At 41.1% G+C, this 24,606-nt stretch overlaps 1 protein-coding gene across 1 annotated transcript in view; it reads right to left on the bottom strand.

Annotated features, from left to right (window-relative positions):
* THADA (THADA armadillo repeat containing) overlaps nt 1-24,606 on the bottom strand; it is a gene marked incomplete at its 5' end in the record, with an annotated part of 160,269 nt that overhangs the window by 27,000 nt on the left and 108,663 nt on the right. The window contains 6 exons of the mRNA XM_084260975.1: nt 539-670; nt 3,743-3,887; nt 7,730-7,802; nt 9,121-9,242; nt 9,579-9,991; nt 21,824-21,909. Of these exons, the coding sequence (XP_084117101.1) occupies nt 539-670; nt 3,743-3,887; nt 7,730-7,802; nt 9,121-9,242; nt 9,579-9,991; nt 21,824-21,909 (971 nt within the window). The remainder of the gene's footprint in view (nt 1-538; nt 671-3,742; nt 3,888-7,729; nt 7,803-9,120; nt 9,243-9,578; nt 9,992-21,823; nt 21,910-24,606) is intronic.

Below are 24,606 nucleotides of genomic sequence, written 5' to 3'. Positions count from 1 at the left end.
AACACTCTCAAAGTGAAGCACATTAATTAGTTAAAGCTACTCAAGTTTTGTGGCTATTTTAAAATTAATAGGCTTGAGTAATCTAGGGCACGCAGACAAAAAGGCCCACATCCCTGAAAGCACATTGTGGGTATGCTGAGAATTGACTTTGCTGATCTAGATCTAAATGGATTTCAAGGTCTAATAATGAATCAATGAGCTGAATAATGTTTCCCAGATTCCTATCTCTGGCTATTATAATGACCTGGGATCCCAAGACTCTCTTCAATGGCATTATATTAGACCAAAGCTGGTATTAAGGATCCTTCAAGGTGTGAAACCATGTGACAGTTGACTCATCACAGCAAGAACCATAAAGCTGAATATCACTGCTGTCTTTTTTAGGTACCCATGTAACCATTTGCAAATTATACCAAGCACAGTAAAAGCAAAATAACAAAGCGAGGTGGGTGTCAAACATCAGAACTCAAAAGTTTGTCATGAGAAAAGAAATACTTTCTTCTCCCAAGTATCCAATAATACTTAAAAGTTAACATACCTGTTCCTTTACTGCTCTCTCTTTCAGACTGTGCCACTTGTATAACCTCAGCAGCAGCATCCCGTACTACCAAGTCTTCATTCTGCAGCAGTAGAACCACACATTTCCACAGAGCAAGGGTATCAGACAGTCCTGCATTTATTGATGGAGAAAGATTAGAACTGTATCTCTTACATGCATTTGGGGAAGTTACAGAGCTCTGTTTCTGCAATAAAACAACGCAACAAATGCAGTGGAACACTGAAACACAGGCAGAAGAAACGCACTGGCAAACCACCAGGAAGACAACTGGCAGTACGATGAAGACGGTTTCAACAGTGGGCAACAGAGAAGAGAATGGACCACTCTTCCTCAGGGTTCAACTTTAAGTTGTGGGTGCTCTGAATTTTCTACCATTTCTGGGAATGCACAATTCCTGTTTGGCAACAGCAGAAGTTTTGCCACTGGAGACTGACCAGCGTGCTGCAGTCATGGATTTGCTGTTGCAAAATGCCAGGAGCAGGGCCTGTCAAACCAAGTTCTGCTCAGATATTGCCAGTCACGCTGGCTACAAATGTCATTCCTTGCAGGAAACAGAAAATGATCCCACTTCCCAGGGTTCTACCTGTCACCTACTTCTCCCACCTCACCACTCACCAGCATGCCCTGCCACCCTTATACCCACTCTCTTGGAATCAATCCAGGTTTAATCCATGGGGTAATTAATCCGCACACAGTTAAGACTAATCAGATATAACTGCCAAGAGGGAGGGGTTTATCTGCTGCACCCCGAACAGGCAGACTCCACATACAACCCCAGCAGCACATCTCACAAGCCACACCCCACCTGCAAACCCTTGTGCCATTTGGTGGTACGCTAAGGATGCCTAGTAGAAGTCACTCAGAGGTTTGCTGGGGTACTTTTCAGCTGACTTTTCAGCTCTCTGAACATCCTCATTAAAGGAGTCCCCCAGAAGGTCTCTTTTAGAGGCAGCTGGCTGTTAGGTATGACTTTCTGGTGATCACAGAGAACAATGGAGTTGGTGCTTCATTGCTGCGCTGGTTTTCTTCAAGCACATTATCAACAGACCTATCAAGAGACTTGTAGTACAAGGCTAGCCAGACAATTAATTGTATTTCACTGCTTGGCCAAAAATAATTGCTTGAGGCTTTATTACACTGGCAGAAGAAGCACTGCTATATTTTATATAACTTCCCTGCGTGCGAATAGCATGGAGTATAATTATTTCAGGAAGAAGTTGCCTTTTTTCTAGTATTTTCTCACCTGATAACCTTACAGTGGCACAGTTAGGGCAGAACAATTATTCCCTTCTTGACACAGGGGCCAGCTTTCCCACTTAGACAAGTTGCTATCATGTCTCCAGGAGAGGTGGAAGTCTACAAGTGGATTTTCCAGAGAGACCTTTTTCTGAACCCTCAAGCAACATGATGAGATGATGGGGTCATCCAGAACGTACAATCATACTTAATGGAACCTTATGGGAATGACTACAACTCCACTTCATACATCCACAATTTTCTTTAACTTCTACTTTGTACCACATATGTGGCCAAGCAAGCTGAGGCAGAACGAGGCACAGAAGTCAAAGCTGTTTATATGTGGATAACGCCTTCAATGTACAGGGAATGATTCTGGGTTTGTATCACTGCAGCTGAACACCAGATCATGCCCTTGATTTGCTAAACTTCTCATACTTAGCAATTTCACAGGTGTGAAAAACCCCAGACTGCCAATTCTAGGTAGTGTGGAGGGTCAGTGCTGCATCTTTCTTCTCCAGGCCCAATTTTCAGAGCAGAGAGCAGATTCAGTTTGCCCACCGAGGCGCTGGCGGGTTTTCTGTTGTGATTTGGTTTGGTTATTTTGCTTTGCTTTGTTAAAATTTTAAGCAGGATACAAACTGCTGCTAGTTTTTGTTTTGGGCCTCCCCATCTGTCTGATTGGAAAGCACAGACACCAGCAACTGTTCTGACCAGATCCGAGAGGAAACTCTGTTCTCCATCAGCTACGGACCAGATCCAAATGGTGACAGGGGAGAAGCACAGCATTTGGGAGTTTTTCACTCCAGTACCTCCCCTGTCTTTGTTTGATATAAAATGGTCAATGCCTGTCCTACTAAGAGCTTTAAATAGATGGCAGAGGTCAAGATTTCCAGAGCTGATTCTATGAACATTTAATACTATAACGTCTACCTCATACAACAGACAGATTTAGCTCTGTTAAATGTTATCAATACCTCTTGAAAGACACATCTCAAAAATAAATAGCTTTTTAAAAATACCACTATCTACAGTTTAAGAAATACTATCATTGCTCTTGTCTAACAAAAATTTGTGTCCGGTCCATGTAAGAGGACTTAAGCTACTCAAATTAAAAACATTTACATAACTACAGTAGAATAAAGTATCACAGAAACTAAGTATTTAAAGCTGACAGTCTTGTTCAGCATGCAAAATAATTTGTCATCTATCACTATCTATGTTTTCCTATCTCTTGGCCCTTTAGTCACAAAATTCCCTTAACTCACTGGTCACCAAAAGCAGTAGGGGGGAAGGAAGGCTAGAAAAAAAACCCACAATGTCTTCTGCACAACCACCAGAGAATTCCACAGAGCTTTTCCTCTCAGTCAGTAACGTATTGTTGGGTAAGGCCATGCAGGGATTTTTGTTTAACTTAAAAAACTAATTATATCTGAGATATATATGTATCTATAATGTGACACAGTTATTAATCATTCTCATAGTTGAACATGTCCCTCATTTTCAGACTGAACACTTTAACTTCAACACTGAGCCAGCACAGCTTTGTTATACTCACTAAAAGCATATCCACACCACAGAATCATAGAATGCTTTGGATTGGAAGGGACTTCAAAGATCACCTAGTTCCAACCCCCCTGCCATGGGCAGGGACACCATCAATATTTCAGGAAGATCCAAGTCAGAGAGCAACTGCAAGCCAGTAAATCTGTACAGTGATGTATAGTAGCCTGGAGGAGACACAACAGCATCTCATGCACGCCGTCCATAGAGTTATTGCAAGAAGCTCTACACATGTGCTTTTTGTACCAGAATTTAAGTAGGTCTGTTTAGTAAATTAAATCCCATTACAATTTTCAAAATACCATTTGATGTAATTGTGTGTTTCAACAAATATATATATGACAAATACATAAGAACCAAAAAATTAACATTCAGGCTACTCACCAAGAACGAGCTTCTCACTGATCAGAAGAAATGTTGTTACCCTTTTCAGAACTTCAGCAGCAGCTAAAAGCATCTCAGTCTCTTGCTCATCTCCACAAAAGCAAACTACCAGTTGAACCCATTTCTTCAGGACTACTTCTGAAATCTGAAGGTACAGACAGGTAAGAAGCATGCTGTACAATCTGATGTCACCGCTCACCATCACATTAAACTATGGGCTGATGAAAGGATACTACTCATCAGCAAATGTGGGGTTTCTTTTCGAGGTGGTGAATCACTCTTCTCCATTCAAAAATCAGCTTACTGTGTCACAGAGAGTTAAGATGGGAGATTTTCCCATCAGAGCAGTATCCACAGGCAATTCTCTCACTCTATCTTTGTGTCCTCAGTCCTTCTAAACATACAAGCTAGAGACAAATATACCGGACTACAAAAGAGCAGCAGCTCTCACAAGCACCCTACATGTAGACACATACATGTATTTGGAAAAACAGTTGAGAGCCTATGACCTGTAGCATCAATCAGAGGCTTTGGTAATGATACAGTGATTGGTAGAGGGGTGAATGCAGCTCATTCTGCCTCCTCTGCAAATACTGGGGATGGATTTTTAACTTTTATTTTAGTAAGACCGCTGAAGTACCTCAGGTTCTGATAGTAAGTGCGTTCAATACACTGAGGGCACATACACAGTGAAGCTCACTGTCTTAAAACATGAAGAATTAGGAAATACAAAACCAGGAAAGAAAATTTCCTGTTTCAATAAAATCCAGTTGCAATCTTTTGGAAGATCTTAAGTCTTCAGGCATATGCTAGGAATTCTACTACTCAGTAATAATGGGACAACGCTTCAACTCTTTCTAATGTGTAGTGATGGTGACTAAATTGTTTGTGGAAAGAAATCACATGCATTTTATCTGTAATTTAAATAGCTCTTCCAAGATTTGTCAGCTCTGAGCTTCATTGGGACAGCTGGGACATAACTGGGAAGAGAAAGTCCTAACTTCCATACGGGACCGAGAAGGAGCTGGGATCCCTTGCAAATGCCACACTCAGGAGGGCAGCAAGTCAGTTCAGCTGCAGGAACCTCAAGTGCAAGTCAGTTAACAGTTCACACAAACAGTGGGAGGTGGCATCCGGGCACAACCCCAAGGTGTTACTCAAATTCTGAACTGACCCATGAGCTATCCAGAGGCAGAATCTGACTTTTACCTTAAAATCCCTTCTAGAGATACTGAATGCAAGCCCAAAGAAATAATTTCTATGGAAAACTGATGTACCTGGCCTTTTACAAAAAAAAAGGAAAAGCAGAAAGAATTCTAATGGTTTACATGATGAGAAAAAGTCATTTTAACGTTACTACAATGAAGATTGTTACATCCTGTTTCATTAATTCCTCTATGTAAATGAATACAAAACTTCAGGGCAGTAACACGTTCCACATCTACTGCTGAAACCAGGTATATATGGTTATTTTAATGTTTAGAACGTAAAGTTCTTGCGTTTTGCCTTTCTGAGAAAGATTTAACATCGTAATTCATGTTCCTAATTCTTGTGTGCACACCTGTGGCTTCCCTTTTTATATATAATGAGGCACAATTATTAGCATACCATATGAATCAATTATGCTGCGTGGTCTATTAAAAAAAATCTACATAAGAAAACGAATTCTTCATTTTAAAAGAAGGTCAGGAGAATTTTGGAGTTGAAGGGAGTTAAATCCAATTGGTGGCCAGTCACAAGTGGTGCTCCCCAGGGCTCAGTGCTGGGGCTGCTCCTGTTTAACATCTTTATTGATGATCTGGATAAGGGTATAGAGTGCACCCTTAGTAAGTTCAAAGATGATGCTAAGCTGGGTGGAAGGGGCATTCTGCTCAAGAGTAGGGACACTCTGTAGAGACCTAGACAGGCTTGATTGATGAGTCCAAGCCAATGGTATGAGTTTTAACAAGGGTCCTGCACTTCAGCCACAACCACCCCTGGCAGCACTACAATCCTGGGGAAGAGTGGCTGGAGAGCTGCCCAGCAGAGAGGGACCTGAGGGTGTTGACTGACACCTGGCTGAACATGAGCCAGCAGTTTGCCCAGGTGGCCAAGAAGCCAACTGCATCCTGCCCTCTCTCAGGAACAGTGGGGCCAATAGGGCCAGGGAGGTGATCTTAGCCCTGTACTCACCCCTGGTGAGGCTGCACCTTGAGTACTGTGTGTGGTTTTGGGTGCCACAGTAGAGGAAGGGCACTGAGGTGCTGGAGAGGGTGCAGAGAAGGGCTACTAGGCTGATTAGGGGTCTGGAGAACAGGTCTTATGAGGAGAGACTGAGGCTGTTCAGCCTGAAGAAGAGGAGGCTGAGGGGAGACCTTAATGCTCTCTCTACAGCTACATGAAAGGAGGATGTGGTGACGTGGGAGGTGGCCTCTTCTCCCTAGTGACTAGCAACAGGACAAGAGGAAATGACCTCAAGTTGTGCCAGGGTCAGTTCAGACTGGATGTTATGAAAAATGTCTTCACCAAAAGTGGTGAAGCATTGGAACAGGCTGCCCAGGGAGGTGGTGGAGTCACTGTCTCTAGGGGTATACTCCTGAAGCACCACAACCTGCAGATGTGGTGCTTCAGGAGTTGTTTTAGTGGTTTGGTGGTGTAGAGCTAATGGACTTGACAATCTTGAAGGTCTTTTCCAACCTTGATGATTCTAATTTTGACTATTTTTAAACATGCATTGGCTTTTTTATCTTTGAAAACAAAAAACCCCAAACCTGTCCAGCATTAAAAGCTGCCTTAGCACTGCTCCATACATACATACGTGACATCACAGACAGACAATTTAAAATCAAAAGAAATCTGAGCCAGTAATTTCTGGTAGTATACAGACTATTTAATTTGAACAGGAACAGAGAACAAGGTCCCTTGAATTTTACAAGGGTTATAATATTTACTCTAGTGCTATAAAAACAAATTTTAAGAGGAAATGCAATGAGAAACTCCACGCACACAACAAGCTCAGGCAGTGATTTCAGGTTGAGACTTGGCAAGGTCATACTGCACACAGTAAGGAAAAGAACTGCACCCAACCACTACTTCAGCTTCTTGCTCTGCTCTCAGATCTGCTCTCTCCTGGCTCTCCAGCAATTACAAACCACAACAAAGTTGCACTTCAGTACATGGACTGGAGTCAGTACAGATGCTAAACACCTATGCTTTTTTTCCCCCCAAATTATAGTGACTACTTTGGATACTCCTAGAAGTTCAAATTAATACATCAGAGAAAAACTTACTTACATATTTCATATAATCACAGAATGGTTTGGGTGGGAATGGACATTAAATATCATCCAGTTCCACCCCCTTGCCATGGGCAGGGACACCCTCCACTAGCCCATGGTGCCGAAAGCCCCATCCAACCTGACCTTGGACACTGCCAGGGAGGGGGCAGTCACAGCTTCTTTGAGCAGCCTGTGTCAGGGCTTCACAACCCTCACAGGGAAGAATTTCTTCCTAATGTCTAATCTAAATTTCCCCTTCTTCACCTTAGGGCCATTACCCCTTGTCCTGTCACTCCATGCCCTTGCAAACAGCCCCTTCCCAGCTTTCATGTAGCTCCCCTCCAGGTACTGCAAGGGCACTGTAGGGTCTCCCCAGTCTTGTCTTCTCCAGGCTGAACAAGCCCAACTCCCTCAGCCTGTCCCCATAGGAGAAGTGCTCTCACCCTCTGATTCACTTTGTGGCCCTCCTCTGGGCTTGCTCCAACAGAGCCACGTCCTTCTTCTAGATCTAACTTGAAATGACTTATAGAGGGATATACACTGCGATGATACTCATGGCTGTTCCCTTTCAGAACGTGGTGGTGTATTCAGAGAGGAAGGTGTAACACCAAAAAAGGTGCAACAACACAGAAAACCACAAGTTTGGGGCTTCTGTTGAAAAGAAGCTGTGTTACTTCTATCACCAAATCTCCAGAATTACAACTCTGTTAAGCAGCTCCATTTACCTTACCTGCTGATGGTTCTGCAAAAGATGGATAACCAACTTGGAGGCAAATTTGAGAGCTAAGCTTTGAACTTCAGTGCTGGGAAAACAAGGTAAAGAACATATCACAAGAATCAGCTATTTCTGCCATCATTTCATCTCCAGAAAAAACCCAGCCAGTTATTAATTACTTCTGATTATCACTAATGGGTATTTTACAAGCTGAGCACTCAGAATTTTTACATTGCAGATCTTGATGTTAATTAGTTTTTAGTTGATAGGCAAATGAAATATGCTCTTACTTCCACCTCTTGTGTTTATTTTCTATCTGCACACTTCCCATAGAAAAACACATTTGAAAATGCCTTGAAAAAGCCAAGGCAAACAAACCAGACATCATTTTAAATGACAAACAAAAACATTTCTTCAAGCTGGTGTTAAGCTCCAGGAATGTCTCTCCTATAGCTGCTAGAAATGTTACCAGTGAAGAACATGGCAACTGCTGGCTCCAGAGCCTCCACACTGCCCAGCAAGGTCTAAGGACATGGTGCCTGGCACCATGGCTCCTGAAGAGCAGGTCTCACCCTGGGGAATGGCAGTACCAGAGTGGTAAGGTCTGCTATTTCAGCTATTTCCCTCTAACAGCACCACTTGGTGCTATTTTACCACAAGCATCTTATTTCATCCCAGAAATAAACACCCCACATCGCTATTTAAACTTGGAAAACGTAGTGCAAATCAGCAGCAAACGTGCAGAGCTGTAACATGCAGCTCAACGCTCTGTACCGTACGTCACCTGCGCCGGCAACACTGCTGTGCAACCTTTACACAGCTTAAAAAGGGGAGTCCTGCCCTCAGAGCCTGGCTTTTTAACCCTGTTTGTCCATGCTGTTACAAATGGATGGACAGAGCTTCTAATTCAGCACGAACTACAACCTGGCTCCCAATTTTCAGCACTTTCTGATGACTCTGCAGTGTGATGAAGGAGTGCTAACCCTAGGGATTAGGGACAGCCATTTCTGCCAATCCAACGAGTGAAATCAGAGCTGTCACTGTCACAGATTGTCTGCAGTGGATGGGCTGGATGGCAGATTGGCAGTGAATGAACGTACATTTGCATCATCAATTCTACACACTGTGGTGCTTCTCAGTTACCATTCAGGAAGAGGTTTGCTCACTGGAGCTGGAGCTGTACCACTGGACATTCATGAGGTGCTGGCCAGTACGACTTGAGAGCATTTTTCATAATTCAGATCTACGTTTAACTTCTCTAAAAAATTCTCACCAAGAGCTCTCATTATTCACTTCTCTGAAACATGGGGTTTTAAATCAACTCATAGTCCAAACCCAATAAATTAATGCTTCAACATAAAAAGTTTTAAAAATACAACTATTTTAAGATGCTCGACGGACCATACCTGTTGGAGATATCTATGATGTTTAAACTCCAGGTTAAGAGCTCATTTGAATTCATTTTTATAGAGCATTCAGTCTTTGGAAGCATGTTTCTGAGATCCATATTATAAAGAATTTCCAGCACCTGCACACACAATTCACAAGAATTTATAAACAGCCTCAACATGAACATGTACATTTGAGATCAATAAACCACTGACTTAAACCCCACTCCAAGAACACACAGGTTCCTTCCTGACAGTGCTAAGAAAGGAAGTTAGGAAGCTCTTGCTTTTGCACAAGAACATCTGTTACATGATGACACAGGGCTCCTATTCAATGCAAAAAACACTCCAACAAAACCACTCACGTACTATTTAAAAGAAAAGCCAACACATGCATGTTTGAAACACGCTTTTTAAAACTAAGAATCTAATTTACTGAAAACATATCAAATGCCAATAAAATAGTGCCCTCCTACCTTGCAAAAACACTGGAGATTCTTTTCCCTCAGAGCCATTGTGAGAAGAGTGCCTTCCAATCCAAAGAGTAAGCACGATTCACCTCCTCCTCCTTCTGCAGTCTGCTTGGAAGGTCTTTGCTTCACCCAGAGCAGTACTGCTTCCAACGCAAGCAGCCGTACTTCATGAAACTCGCAGTGAAGGAGATGAGCTATTGACAGCCATGGCTTGGCTGTTAGCTTTGCAGCAGGTGAACTGCTGCTCTGGATGCCAGGACCTGCAGTCCCTGACAGCACTGATATAACAAGTCTGGTGATGCTCTGAAGATACTGTGTTAGTCCTGGCACTGCAGATGAGTAGGGAATACCAGACATCAATTCAGAATCTGAAATAACTTCGTTCATATCTTCCCAAAAGCCAAAGAATTGCATTCCTGAAATGAGAATAGAAGTAAGTAAAGTGACAAACAGATGATGTTACCATCTGCTCCAGGCCATGATTCCAAAGTTGAAAAGCGTCAGATATGTAAAAGATATTCTCAAGGTAATTTCAGGCATGAGATGAAAACATAGCTCTCCACTTTAAACCAATTCAGATTTACAAAACAGCTTCACTAGATACCACAGGAAATAAAGACACAAACTTCTCTGAAAACTGTGCATTGTTGAACTCGTGGGATGAGAGCTTCAAACAACTTAAAACAGCTCCAGCACTTTACACATTGCCTATCATGTTTGCCAATTGTATCATTTCCTTAAATCAAACTACACTCTTGCAAATTGTATATGCTTTGTACCACCATCGTAGAAAGTGATTGACACAAATATAATCTATTTAATATATTTGAAAAAAGATGTAGGCAGTTTGGAAACCTCAAAAAGCAGTACAAATAACACAAACATATTTTTGCTTGATAGAAGACTTCTAAAAATCAGAGATCAGTCCATCAGCCTCCTCAGCTGCAGCTGAAATCGGGAGAAACAAGGAGAGGGCCATTCTGGTAATGCTGTACGTGCCACTAAGGGCTGCTGCTGAGAAGGTGCTCCTTCTGCTTAAATAGATCTGTCCTGTGTGTTTCAGTCTAAACTGCATAAATAATTCTGGCCTGTGTGTATCAATCTAAAGAATTTACTCATTAAAAAATGCAGTTTGCTTTTCCTGTGCTTATTAACTTTGAATTGGTAACACAGCAAAGTAAAAAGGAGCTGCACGGGAATCCCTCTCATGCACCAGCACAGGAACTGCAGCATCTCAGCCATTTGCAGTGATGGAACCAGCCCAAATGGCACAGCCCGACCCAAGCACCTTCTGTAGTGCATGGCCACCTCCTGGAGTGAACCAAGAGGTCCCTGCTATCTGTGAAGTCAGAGGGTTTCAGGTTTTAGCAAAAGAAAAGTAATAAATCAATAGTCCTCTCACACACACAGAGACTGAAATCCTCATGTGCTTTGAGTTCAACCTCTATGTCCATCACTAGCAGGAATAAGCAATTTTATAATATCAAACCCAAGATTTCTGCCCAGTTCAAATGTTGCTATAGCTTGTACTGCAAGGAAATGAATAGGCTATATCCCACAGGATTCAAACATAACAGTGAAGTACCAGAAAAGCATGAAGAAAAACTCAAGCACAGAAAAGAACAACACTGCAGCTGGTGTCGAGGGATCTAAGAAGTTTTGGGCTTTTAAAATATCAAAAATGCATTAAAGGTAAATACAAAGATTAAAGCAAACTTACTGAGATTCCTTCAGTATCTCCAAGATGACGGTTCATTGCCATCTAACTTTTCTATTTATAATTAGGTATGCAGTGAGTACTAAAAGCCTGGCCAAGCATTATCATTGAATTGCTGAATTTGACATGAAGCTGCAACACAAATATGTATTCGTTCTGTTGCCCATGAAGACATTTCCCTAATCCTTCTATTTACAGTTAAATATCCTGCTCTTTCATATTCAAATTCTTTCAAAGGCATCTTAATTTGTTTGACATTTACATAGAAACTTGACATGGCTGTACACTGTCTAGCATCTAAAGCAGAAGCATTTTCTGAGTAATTCTGGACAAGCTTCAAAGAAATTTGGTATTTGAGAAAAGATTTTCAGACTGATTACCAACCATTAGTTCTGTCATTCATGTTTTCATGAGGGTTCCTTTTCTGACTAAGCCTGATGTAGTCAAAGCAGCTGCCACATCCCTGCAAACCTATGTCATGGCATAATCCTCTAAAGGACACAGGTGGCCTCCATCTCAGTAGCATGCAGACTCGTGTCTTATTTGCTACATTTTCTATAACCCCTCCTGTCTGTCATTGCACACTGGCATCCTCACATAAACTAGCATTTATGCCTATGTCACATGACCAGTATCCAACTGCCAGAATTCCTTAATTTCAGAACTGTCTGGTTGCCTTGGGAAGGGATTAGGCCTTCATCCCAGTTATTACTGAGTCTGACTCCACAGACACCAGTATAACAACAGAAATAATCCCAGGCAGTTGAAACAAAAAGGTTCAAGTTCAAGAACCTCCATTTGAGAGGAGGAGCATCTTCAGTTCTGAAGCCCTGCACGCTCTCAGCTTCCTATGTGCGTCCCTCCTCAGCTGTGTTTCAGCAACACACAAGCCAGTAGCTCAGTCACTCGAACCAAGTTGATATTTCTAAGTATTTCCCAAAATAAGCGATGCTGTTTCCTATCAGTGTTACTTCACGTGGAGGTACAGCATCACACATGCAAGCACATGAAAACCACCAGGATGGAAGGGTCAAAAGCTCTAGGGCAAGGCAAGGGAGAGCAGCGTCAGGTGGACAAATAGAGAGAGAGAAACATTAGGGGAAGAAGGAGAGGATGTCTTTCATTTTGTTGGTGTCAACGCTGCCAACTTTGCCAGAGCCCACAATCTCACATCCGAGTGGTGACCCTCCTGTTGACTCCAGCAGCTGGCCATGCACCGAGCTTCAGGGCTGCTCAGTAAACCTTCATTTTAATTTTGCAAGGCCAGCACAACTTCACTTTGTGTCTTCTTCTTTGCAACAGAAAATTATTTTTATATTAAACACATTGCAGATGTGTTTTCCTAGGACTACCAGTTTGCAAAGACTGCGATACAAGAGTCTTCTGCCACACATCCTCTTTTGCTGTGAATAATAGGTACTACTTCTGGTTTGGAAGCCTTCTGGATGACTCCTGGTTTTGCCATGTAATTGAGAAAGATTGGACACCCTGGCTCATGTGTTTTACAGAAAGTGTCTTTACAACTGGATGTCTCAACGGCAAAGCTGTCAGCAAAAGAACTGCCTGCATGTTTGCTTTGCCTCAGCACACCACAGAGCAAATCCCCCCACATCCATCGTGTGCTCCACATGATCTCCAACACTTTTTTTGCACACAAATATGCATGGAAGGAAAGTACGCCCCTGCCTTATTACAGTGCAATGGAAATATTCCTTCTTTCAACTTCATCACTAAGAAATCTTTCCTGGCTTTCATATAAATGTTTTCTCTTCTGCTTTAACTTTAAGTAAACGCTCTTATTCGGCTTACATCAAAACATCCAACTAAAACCACACCAGTTCCTAAAGTAAATGCCTGACTCTGTTGCTAAGATACAGTAAAGACATACTTCTATTTACAAACAAGAATCACTGTACAGTTTGAACGACCAGCTGCTGTGAGAAGGAAGAGAAAATTTTCACTGTCCAAACTAGGATCCTGGCAAACAGCAGTCTTGTCTGGCATGCTGACAGATTCAAAAGAGCCCCTCAAGAATTAAGTGGATTAATTCCACACATCCTCACCCCCCATCCCTGCGCCCCCCCCCCCACCCCCCCCCACCCCCCCCGCCCCAGGGATTGCTTAATTTATGGGATAGGAAGAACTTCATCTCTCTGCTAGGAAAGGCATATTTTACACAATTACTTGATTCTTGTCTATATAGTGCACAGACACCTCAGTCGTCTTCAATCCCTTTACATCCACTGCATTGAAATACCCATACAACATCTATGCACATCATCTAGGTTTGAGGGGTTGGGGTTTTTTAAATCCTATTGGTGATCAACTGATGTTGAGTCAAGTTATATGAAGTCAAGTGAAAATAAAAACGAAGAGGATCAGAATGGAAACATCACACCCGGTGAATCTCCAGCTGCAAACCTACAAACCTCCTCAGAGTTTAGCCAGCTCTAAAAACTGCGGCCTACTTGGCTGTGAAATTCATGAGGGTTACTTGACCACCTTCTTCTGCAGTGGCAGGCAGGCACTAGTCAATAGTCAGCTCCCAGAATAAACAGAGACACACAGTAAAGGCTTCCTGGCACAGGGATTAATGAGCTGTCAGTTGATGGACAGTTCAGCTGATCTTTCATCTAAAAAAAGTCTACCATATGTTCAAACGTGACAGAAATAATCTGAATTCCTTCTACATTTAAAACCTAAACTTGTTTCATCACCTCACCAGCAGATGAGCAGGAGGACAGACTATGTATTTCTGTTGGATTAGGTAATTTTACTGGGGCTCTCTGGGCTATTACTAGCTGGGCACCTCTCAGTATCAACAAGTACATATTGGGTGAGGGGCTGTTTTCCTGTGATTTTGATACATCTAGTGTTTGCACACTTTTGAGATAAATATAGAGATCAACTCCTGTATGCAGCACCTTGAGCATCCATGCCACCTTCCATCTTCCTACTAGAAGCTCCAGAAAACAAGAACAGACCAGGCAAAAAGGGGAAAAATTAATACAGACATCAGAAAACTTCCTGATGCTCTGCAAAGTCAGACAAATATTACAAGGAACAGCAACTAAATGCTGGTGTGTCTGTAGTATAAACTGTGGGAAGGGGGAGACAAGCACCAAAAATCTGTGTATTCACCTTCATTCGTAAGTGTGTGCACGAAATTGCTATTATTTATGGCGTGAGAAGAGGGTAAAACCCTTTGGACCAGAATCATCTATCCAAGGGTATCTAAAGATATCTTATGAACAGAGAGAAGGCTGAAGGGTAATCAGTGCCAGGAAGAGATTTTCCTAGACAAATACTAAGGAAAAGTATTTTTTTTTCATACTTTTCCCTTTTATTAAAAGTATATTAGGCAAAGTCACTAGCATATGGGAAAAAAATCTCCAAAGAGAACAGAAAAGCATCTTTTATTACAACGTGGAACTAAGATAATGGGAAAATGCCATATATTTAAATAGTATCTTTTCCTTTAAAGACATCTGCAACTCCAGAGACCAAGCATCAGTGCTCACAGTGGAAGTGTGAATAACAGAATCCACCGATACTATACTGATGAAGACAAGTATCCCACTGCATTTTGTATAGTATAAGGGAAAGTTTTCACAGGAAAAGAAAAGGGGGAAGCAAGCTCTTAATGTGCACATGGAGACTGCTGTTTTTCTTAGTTTTTCTCTGGCACAGCACCAAGTTTTCCACTTTGTTTGCACTCAAAGAAAACCATAAAACCCGATGGAGACAGTGCAAGTCAGTCAGTGGTATGTGGTGGAATCTAAAGAGAACCTGAAACAAGATTTCAGGAGGAGTGGTCTCTGTCTTCACCCTGTAGTCCCTGATGTCCTGTAACACCTTCCCATATTCTCTACTGGACAGCACCATCATGCTCTACACTCCACAGCCCTGTGCCTTTCACTGCACCTACACAATCCCTGTGAAAACATTTCTACTTTTCTCCTCCTGCATCTGTGTCAAGTTCTGCCTCTGACATTCCCCACTGGCTTTGCACACCTCCATCTCCTTTCTCCCAGCACCTACTCCTGTCAGCCTTGGAACATTGGCTTTCTCTTTCTGTCCTACACTCCCTTTTGCGCTGTCTTGTGGCGACCAGCAATGAGCAACATGCAATTTGGTATGAATTTTAGGTGAAGCCGTTTTATTGGGTGAAATCACACCTACTGCAAGCTAAAAAACTGCTAATTGGTTACACACACTGTTCACATCACACTGATTGGTTACTAATTATAACGAGTTCTGATAAACATATCTTATAGCTAAATATCATTAGTTTACCTCTGATGCCTAAAAGCATCTGCACACCTGCTGTTTTGACCATCTTATTATGGTTGGTCTCTAACATGTTCCGTTACTCCCAAGTACCTTCCCATAACTGCTTCTTGGTTTAGGGCAGCCTGTACCCCTATCATCAAGGCTGCTGTGTTTTGAGAATGTGATTATTAAGTTCCCCTCAGCATGAGTAACTTTTCCTGTCTCATGGGAAGAGGAGGATGTTACCAGAGCCTAAGTCTTGGGAGAAGAGAGATAGGCCACTAGCAAGCCTGCTGTCTTCCCCGACGCTGTCTCTGGGCCACCCTGACACAGTGCATCCCTCACTTGATCTGCAGCCAGCGTGGTACACTGTCTGTGCAGGTCGCAGGCACTCCGGACAACCCGGGGCTCAACTTCCTTATTCTTAGGTCAACACTGAATTAACAGTATCGGGTATCCTGCTCCAACTCCTTCTGACTTGTCTAATTTAACATCAGTGGATGCAGGCCACTTAGAGGGTTCTATAAATGCTTTAAATCTTTACTTTCTGAGAGTCAAAATAACTACACGATGCAAGCACAACAGTCAATATACTGGCACGCAAAGTTTGCATCATTGCTGACATAGCTATCAAAAATCGCTCTCAATTTGTTTGGAAGTAATTTCTTAAGTTTAAGCTAATTAGAAGAAATAACCAAAACATGCATTAATAAGCTGCCAGTGTTTTTGTTTAAACAAATACTTGGCCACACTTCTTAGGGATCTAGGAAAAGAAAATTAAAGTATGGCTAAAATAACCAACCTAGTTATTGCTGCCAAATTTTTACCATTTAAACATTATCATTTTTTAAGTTAGCATGAAGAAAAACTTGGTTTAGTTACAATTTAGATTATTTTCCAAGTAACTAGAGTAGGAAGTACAATACAGAAAAGAAGCGTGTGCAGCCTTCAAAGGTTATTTAGAAGTCCCACAAATAATACCGTTCAGGCAAAGCATTTAAGAGATTCCATCTTAAAAACCGATTTGTGCTTTCATTGCAAAGCAACTAGAAGCTTGATAATGCATAGCTTTTCCACCAAAACATTTTATAATTTCTAATTAAAAGGCACAAATATAACTAAGTGAAAGGTATTTGCAATGTATGCAATTTAAACCACAGTATTTTGTCATGTTTGTGAGCATACAAAAAGGACAAAATCAGCTGCCAGTTGTAGGTAGTTACAGAATCACAGAATCATAGGTGTTGGAAGGGACCTCGAGAGATCATCAGGTCCAACCCCCCTGCCAAAGCAGGTTCCCTAGGACAGATTGCACAGGTAGGTGTCCAGACGGGTGATGAATATCTCCAGAGATGGAGACTGCACACCCCCCCTGGGCAGCCTGTCCCAGGGTTCTGTTACCCTGACTGTGTAAAAGTTCTTCCCCATGTTTCTGACCTCAGACACACATGCACAATGCACAGTATTTTCTGCAACTGTTTCTGTTGTTGACAAGCAGAATTTAAGACTCTTACCTAAGCTAGAGCTACAAAACTTTAGCTGTGTGGTGGATAGTAAGAAAATGGAAGTCTGTTTTGGGAAAACTGAAGAAAAGAATACTCTTTGTGAGAGCAGATACTGGCTGCTCCATTTTGCTATCAAAACATTCTATTTATGAACAAGATTAATTATGTAAATACTGAGTAACTGTTCCCAGAGATGATCACAACAGTGGAGTTTGGTTAATCTCAAGAACTTTCACAAATTCTTCCACTTCAAATGTGGAAAGGAAAAACACGTGGTTAGACTTCAAGTGGCAACTTCTCCTAAATCACACATTCATCCTATTTGACATCCTGTTTAAATGCATTCTCCTTCTCATCAGCCTTGAATTTTGAAGGCACTATATACTCAGCAACAGGCCAACCCATCCAGGGGATTGACAGACAGTGCACATAAAGGATAAAAGAGCAATTCAGATTTTCTTTCACCTTTTCCTGGACATCTGCTCTGTATCCTATTTCACCCATATTGATGGTCTTCATGGACTCAGCACAGCACTTTATTGACACATACCATGCACAATCATGGGTAAAATATTTTACTAGTCAAGTATATTTTAGCAAGTTGTAAAACATTTTATTAGTCAAGTATATTTCAGCAAGTTGCATCCATTTTTCCCTTCATGAATGGACAAAATACTGTCAGAAAACTGTTCTGAGACAATAGCAAGGAAGAAAATGTGACCACCTGTGGTCTTGTGTCATTCTTTACCTGTTACAGTGAGACAAAGCATCAGAGATACGAGCTTTCACTGCAATACACTGCTCTGGTTCCTGTGCCACCAGGACCACAGGATCACAATACTCTCATCTTACTCCTTAGCTTCAGACACCACTATCCAGGAGAAGAACTGAAAGCAGGAATGTCTATGACGGGTCCTGTCAAAATTCCACCTATTCAACACGGGAATCTTATCTCTGCTGAATCACTATATCACAGCATAGCCTGTCTGTAGTCTGGTATTCTGTCACTTGCAAAGCCCATCTCTGTGCACAGAGAAAAACACATCATCTCAGACACACCTGTGGATCTGTAGCACTACAGCTTGAGAGACCTCTCCTCCTAATTCCTGCTGACCAAGGCTTGTGAATTTACAAATAATTACAAACACAGCTAAGGCTGGACACATCCTCACCTGGACTCAGAGCCAATTTTCTCCTCCAAAGATGCCTACAAGTGCTATTCGCTTCCTCCGGTAATGCTTGAGGTGTGAAGTTCATGAACTTCCTCCCATTCCTACACCACCCACTTTGGTGCTGGTTTACTTCTGGAGGAGTAATTTAACTGCCTTTTAGCAGAGTACAAGTGCCAGAAAATCCTCTGCCAGAGGACTGCGTTGTTCTACTCATTACACAGAAAAGGCCCCGGACGTCTGTGATTTCAAGTCTATAAAAACGATAACTGTGAAGACAATATATCCAAGAGGTCTGCAAGGACAAATTCACTAGATACTATTAATAATTATTAATACTGACAATAGACATTAGCTCATTAAATAAACCCAGAGCTGTTAAGAACTTTTATTTGCTCTCAATGAAGACAAGACCATTATTGGTATTTATATATTTTAACTTTTTTTTTTTTTTTAAAGGCTCCAGTTGCTTTTTTTTCCTCTGAGTTCCAACCACAACTGATAACTCAGAAAGTTGTAAGTTTACATAGTCTCGACATTATGTCTTGTCTCTGCACATCAGAAGACCCTTGGGCACATCAGAAGCTGGAAAAAATGCACAAGATTCTGCCTATCAACCCAAGGAAAGGAAACTGCATTTTCCCAGTGACGTGAATCATGCAATGCTTACATCCAAACCAGCAAATCAGAATAACTACAGGGTTTTTTTTTGTTTGTTTGTTTGAAGATAAATAAGCATCGTTTGGCCAGCAACAAATTTCCAGTTGGACAAGATGCTTTTGGCATCCATTACTCCCAGCCCTCCTTATCCGACATTTTAAATTGTTTTGAATTTGTGAAGTAAATTCCCGGAGGGCTGTCCTGCACTCTGAGAGACAGATCTTATTAATTGAAGGCAACAAATCACTTACAGAAAATAATCGTAATGTAGGAAAGGCCTAGGCAGGGTTGTGCTCTGAAAGTCTCTTTGTAATTGTAGCCCCTTTAGACAGGCATAATCAATTAGAAGTGGTCTGATTTTAACCAGTTGCAGGCTCATTACATTGCATTCCCATTTCTGTTGATGAAAATCAGTTTCAGCCCGTGGCCTGGAACTCATATACAGCACTTCCTGGGGCCTCTTAGATAAACACATCAAGAAACAGTTTTATTTGGATTTGTCCTTCACCCTTTATTCATTGAAACAACTTTACAAATCGAGATTAAAACAGAGAAAAACTGGCTCATAACCAGAGATACACGTATATGAGTAAGATATTTAATCTCAGCAAAGTCTAAAGCCTCAGTTAATGAGTATTCCTTACATAACATTTACATGTGAGACTCAGAACATCCATTTTTAACTGCTGAGTTTGGTCCTTCTCTTACTGTGCCATGGGACGCTCAAGTTCTATTTAATATAAACATATTACTCCTTCATTTCAGATGGGCTGCTGCCTGTGAAATATAAAAATTTCCCTAATGTAACTTTTCAAACTCCATTACCAATCTAAGTTTCTACTCTCTGTAGATGTTGCCTGCAATATATAATTTTATATATATATATAAAAATATATAACATTTAAGCAAGATAATACTAACAAACTATCCAAGAGAGAATCTGTGAAAGTCATTGCTTTCTTCCTACAGAACCTGTACCTCACAGCAGCCAGGTTTGGAGCAGTTCACAGGAGGTTTGAAAAAAATAAACAAATTCACTAGAGTCAGTAGACCAGTCCCCCAGGCTCTGAGGGCTGATCACAAGTCATGGGCATTTAAAAAAAAAAAAAAAAAAAAAAAAAAGGAGGGGAGTTTCCTGGTGTGGAGAAGTCAATAAAAGCCTCTGCGTGCAACAGTTGTTTAAAAACCACAAGAGACAAAAAGCCCAAAGATAACTGAAATAGGAAAAAGACGAATAAAAGAAATGTAATTCCCACTAATTATGCAAATGAGGAGCCCTCACCTGGAATGCTGGCAGTTCCTTCAGAAAAAGAAAAAAAAAGTTAAAGGGAGAATGAGAATACTCAGGAGCAGAGGAAAAAAACTTCATATGAAGAGAATACTGACAGACTGGAACGACTGGTCCTGCAAAGGACATGCATAAAGGCTGAGAATCATGATTTAAAAAAAAAGATTCCAAAGAGGATCTACCTTTTTAAAAAAAGGAGTACTCAAAAAAAAGGGTAACAAGCCCAAATATGGCTGAAGGGGGCTTGGGGATTATTTTTATTTTGTAGATGTGGTACACAGTCAGACTTTTCAATGTATTTCAAAGGACAATCACTAAGGCCAATGGAATATCAGGATTTAAAAAACTTTATTTTGTATAAATGACGAAAAGAAGTAAACATACACTGCAATATAAGAATTACTGATGGTAGGTACAGCTGACCCAAATCAAACATTTGAGCCAGGAAACCACTTATGCTTGGAGACGTGCTTTATTGAAACTGCTTTACATAGACACTGCTCCCCATGTAGCAGCAGCCCTTACCTAGCCACCAGCAGTGGTCAGTACCCAACAGAATGAGACCTATGGTGCCACATCACCTGGAAACATCCTTCACTGAGCAGTACATCTTGACATGGGGGACCCATGAGAAAGGAATGACTCTTCAGAGGACATGAAAGATCAGACCAATCTCCTAGAGTTCCTGAGAACCCTAACTGTCTTCCTCTGGTACAGTGGAACCAGCTGTCACATATTCTCTATGTTTATGCTTTGTTTGTAAGAGCCAGATTCAGCATCACGCTATCTGAAGAAGTTGATTTCAGATGTGTTCATCACCACCACATTTTCCTGACAACTACCACTACCTGAACTGTATGTTTACAAGCAGCAAATCATGGAATTAAAATGTCCTTCCTGGACTGACAGGTAATTTGTTACTACCTTGTTCATACACAATGGACAAAACAGACCCACGAAGAAGCTACTTACAGCTGACTGAAAGTTGCCTATACATGGTCACACTCTAAAGGGTATCCCTTCCTCCGTTCCTGCGTTCTCCTTATTGCTTACAGTATGCTTTGTATTGTTGCAAACAACACTCTGCCTCATTAAAACCACTGATGGTTCTGACTGGTCCTTCAAAAACTTCACAGTGATAAAGAATCAATACAAACTGAGAAACTTAAAGAAGCTCTCAGAGCTATTTCTTAAACAGTTTCTAAGGATGAGAAAACACTGCTTCTCCAACACTTTCAGGTGTCTCATGAGGGAACACCTCTGGTTTTCAGGAAAGGTTAAAGCAACAATATATACTGGGGTTTGGATTTCGGTTGTATTTACAACCTTGGATCAGAAAAACATTATGGAACACCAGAGGAGATCTTTTCTTCTTGTTACACAATTCTAGGATAAGGAATACTGCACGATCATTGCTTCAAGTTTGACGTGGAGCTGTACCTCATTCTTCTTATCAACAGCCCCCAGAACTAGTGCTACAGAGGCAGAATAAAGGGTCCTTTTACACAAAGCACCTAAAGGACTCCACCATTCAGTAAATACCATGGGTACAAGTAATATATTATTGTTTCTCCGGATTCAACAGAGCTCAGTGGTTTTCCCACAGAGTTCCCATCCAATTTATAGAACAGACTTACCCTGCTTTTGAAAATTCCCCAGGTGAGTACTCAGCATCACAAGGACATCAAGATAGGCAGCTCTGGTCACCAAACAAGGATTGGGCCTAGAAAATTCAAATTACTTAAGATTAAATCCTTATAACATCCACGCTCAGAAACAGCAGTGAAACACACCAGATTGGCATGTCTATTTTAATTAATTAACAAAGATCAATTACCAATGAAATCAGACTGTGTCTACAAAACAATCAGGCCAGGTTATCTAAGCTTCACTTCCTGTTCCATTCTGAACGACAGTCTTCCTAGAGAATGGCAGCACCATCCATTCCACCACATTGCAGTTCACATGTTTCATTATTACTGGATGAATCAGCTTGTCCTGGCAACTGGGAGGTCTTTGTGTTTTTTACATAGAATGTGTGTAACTAAATGCACCAACAAAAATAAATCTTTCAGTCTTATTCTTAAAATAAGAGTTCTTGGAAAATTCCCCACAGCTACCTCCTTTTAGGTGCCATAGTGCTCTCACTGCTCTGATGAAGAGCACACAGGCATGTGTGGTTTTAAAACTATATTCTTTGCATTTTCCAGATAGGAATTTTGGGGATTTTGTGTGTGTAATGTGAATTGATAATAAGCCACCTCCTGCTCTACCTCTTCAAGTCACAAGTGGCAGACATTTTTTTCTCAAATTAGAAAAGTAAACTTAGGTTAACATCTTCATTTTTCTTTATATTGTTATCACTGTGCTTCTTTGGCCAGGAAAATTTTTCTTAAAATATAACTTAATATGTGAACAAACAGGAAATCCAGTTCAAAACACAGAAATTATTCTGGTTAGTCCAATGGGACTTTCACTAAACCAAAAGCTTTTAGCATCAAGCAGCACAAGAAGTATGACTAATTCTGTTTGGTATTTTATTTTTATTTTATCTGGCACTTTCTTTGTATGCTTATCTTGACGTTTGAAACACTTTCAAAAAATTAATTAAAAATGTTCCAACAAGCATTCTCAAGTCTGTAACATCTCTAAAATTCAAGGAAAAAACTTTTTTCAAAATAAGATATGTGATCATGGCATAAAAATAAAAGGCCTGAGGTTCCTGCATAGAAGTTTGGCAGCTGTATTTGCCTATGGAGGGTTAGCCCATGATCCTGCTAAAAACAAGTTTTACCAGAAACACTGTTCTCACCTTCTGTAATAAACTATGTAATAAGCCTAAATTATTTATGCTTTGTTTTATGGCCTACAACGTTAGCCATCCAAATAGCACACAGCAGACTATGTGCTACCAGGATCTCTTTCTGAAAAGGTTTTTTTCTCCTGTTACTTCAACAGAACCACTTTAGACACTTTCTTGCTAGAGAAGTAGTCACGAACCACCTAAAATGTCCCCATGCCTGCCTCTTAGCACTTGCTTTAAGTGCAAGAGTTAAAAGCCTGCCTGCTGAGAAGATGCATGGCAATGAGAACTGATACAAGGAGAAGCTAAAGCAATTTCAATATGGCCTATTTTTGAAAAGCTGTAGTAAGATGAATTCATTTCTATCCACCCTAAGCAAATGTCTCTTCTGTTTCTTGGGCATCTAGTTGTTGCCCAAGTTGTTCTTCATGGATCTGTATGAAAACACCATCAAGAAATACTCCCAGGGTTATGTATTCAACCCATGAGAAACCAGAGTGACAGATTAGTCAAAGGCTTAGCAGAAAAGGAAAATGAGAGGCTGCTCACAAGTATTATAAAAGGACAAAAGCAGCCTTGATGGATTTCAGTTGAGATGAGGAACATCATGGGCCTCCTGCACTTCAGCTCCCTTGAAAAAAAAGAAGACTGGAAAGAAAATTTCCAACGTACAAACTGTGCCCTGGGAAAAAAAAATGTTTGACGCAACCTTTAGTGAAGAAGTGACAGAAGCAATACTGACATGGGGTTTTTTGTTCCACTCCAGCTTTGAAGCATTTACCACTTCATTCTGAGCACAGGCATATGCATGTTTTGATTTTGAAATGAGGCTCTTCTAGAATAAAACACGCCAAACTCTTGTTCTTGGCTGGCTCCATTGCTCTGGTGATGTTAGTGAATTCTCAGCCCTATGTGCCAGACGGACACAACAGGAAATTCAGTTTTCCAAAACCAAGAAATTTCAGTGTTGTTCGGGCTGTAGCAGAAAGCTCAGCCCTGAAGACAATCGAACTGTGATCTGCATAACAGACCTGACAGCCAAAAATCACATGTTGGATATTTCAAATGAGGCACTGCACAGTATTTAAGATGACCTGTTCGTGCAGAACTTTTAACAATGAGAGTGGGAAGAGTACAAGATGTTTCTTTTTTAACACAGATACCCAAAATAAAGCAGTGTTCTCATAAACAAGCTTTGAGGAAATTTGTCTCCAAACAAGAAAGTCACAGCAGTAGCAAGGGTGGGAGCTCCAGGCATCTGGAACAGCATTCCTTTTTTTTGTCCAAAACCCAGAAATTACTTCATTTCCCTTCCAACCTGGACATTAATGGAAACAAACCCATCAGATCCTCTCTGCAGATGATAAAACTGTATGTGACTCTGAAGAGGATAGAGCTAGAGATGGATGACTAATGTTTTGTCTATATTAGCAAGCAGGTTGGTATAATGACAGCAGATCTCTGAAGTCAAGCTGCTGCTACCAAAGACCCAATGGCCACCTATGGCCAGATGCTTTAAAACATAATTTTTAGAAGTTCATCTTGTTTGTTTTTATTTCTTGTTGGATACAGAGTTTATTGCCAGCCTGCTCCAGGAACCTCACTGCAGTTAAAGGC

This window comes from Gallinula chloropus (assembly GCF_964237585.1).
Source record: "Gallinula chloropus genome assembly, chromosome: 3".
In the NCBI taxonomy this organism is placed as follows: Eukaryota; Metazoa; Chordata; class Aves; order Gruiformes; family Rallidae; genus Gallinula; species Gallinula chloropus.
Note: the sequence above shows the minus strand (reverse complement) of the source record. Positions and strands in the feature narration are given on the sequence as shown.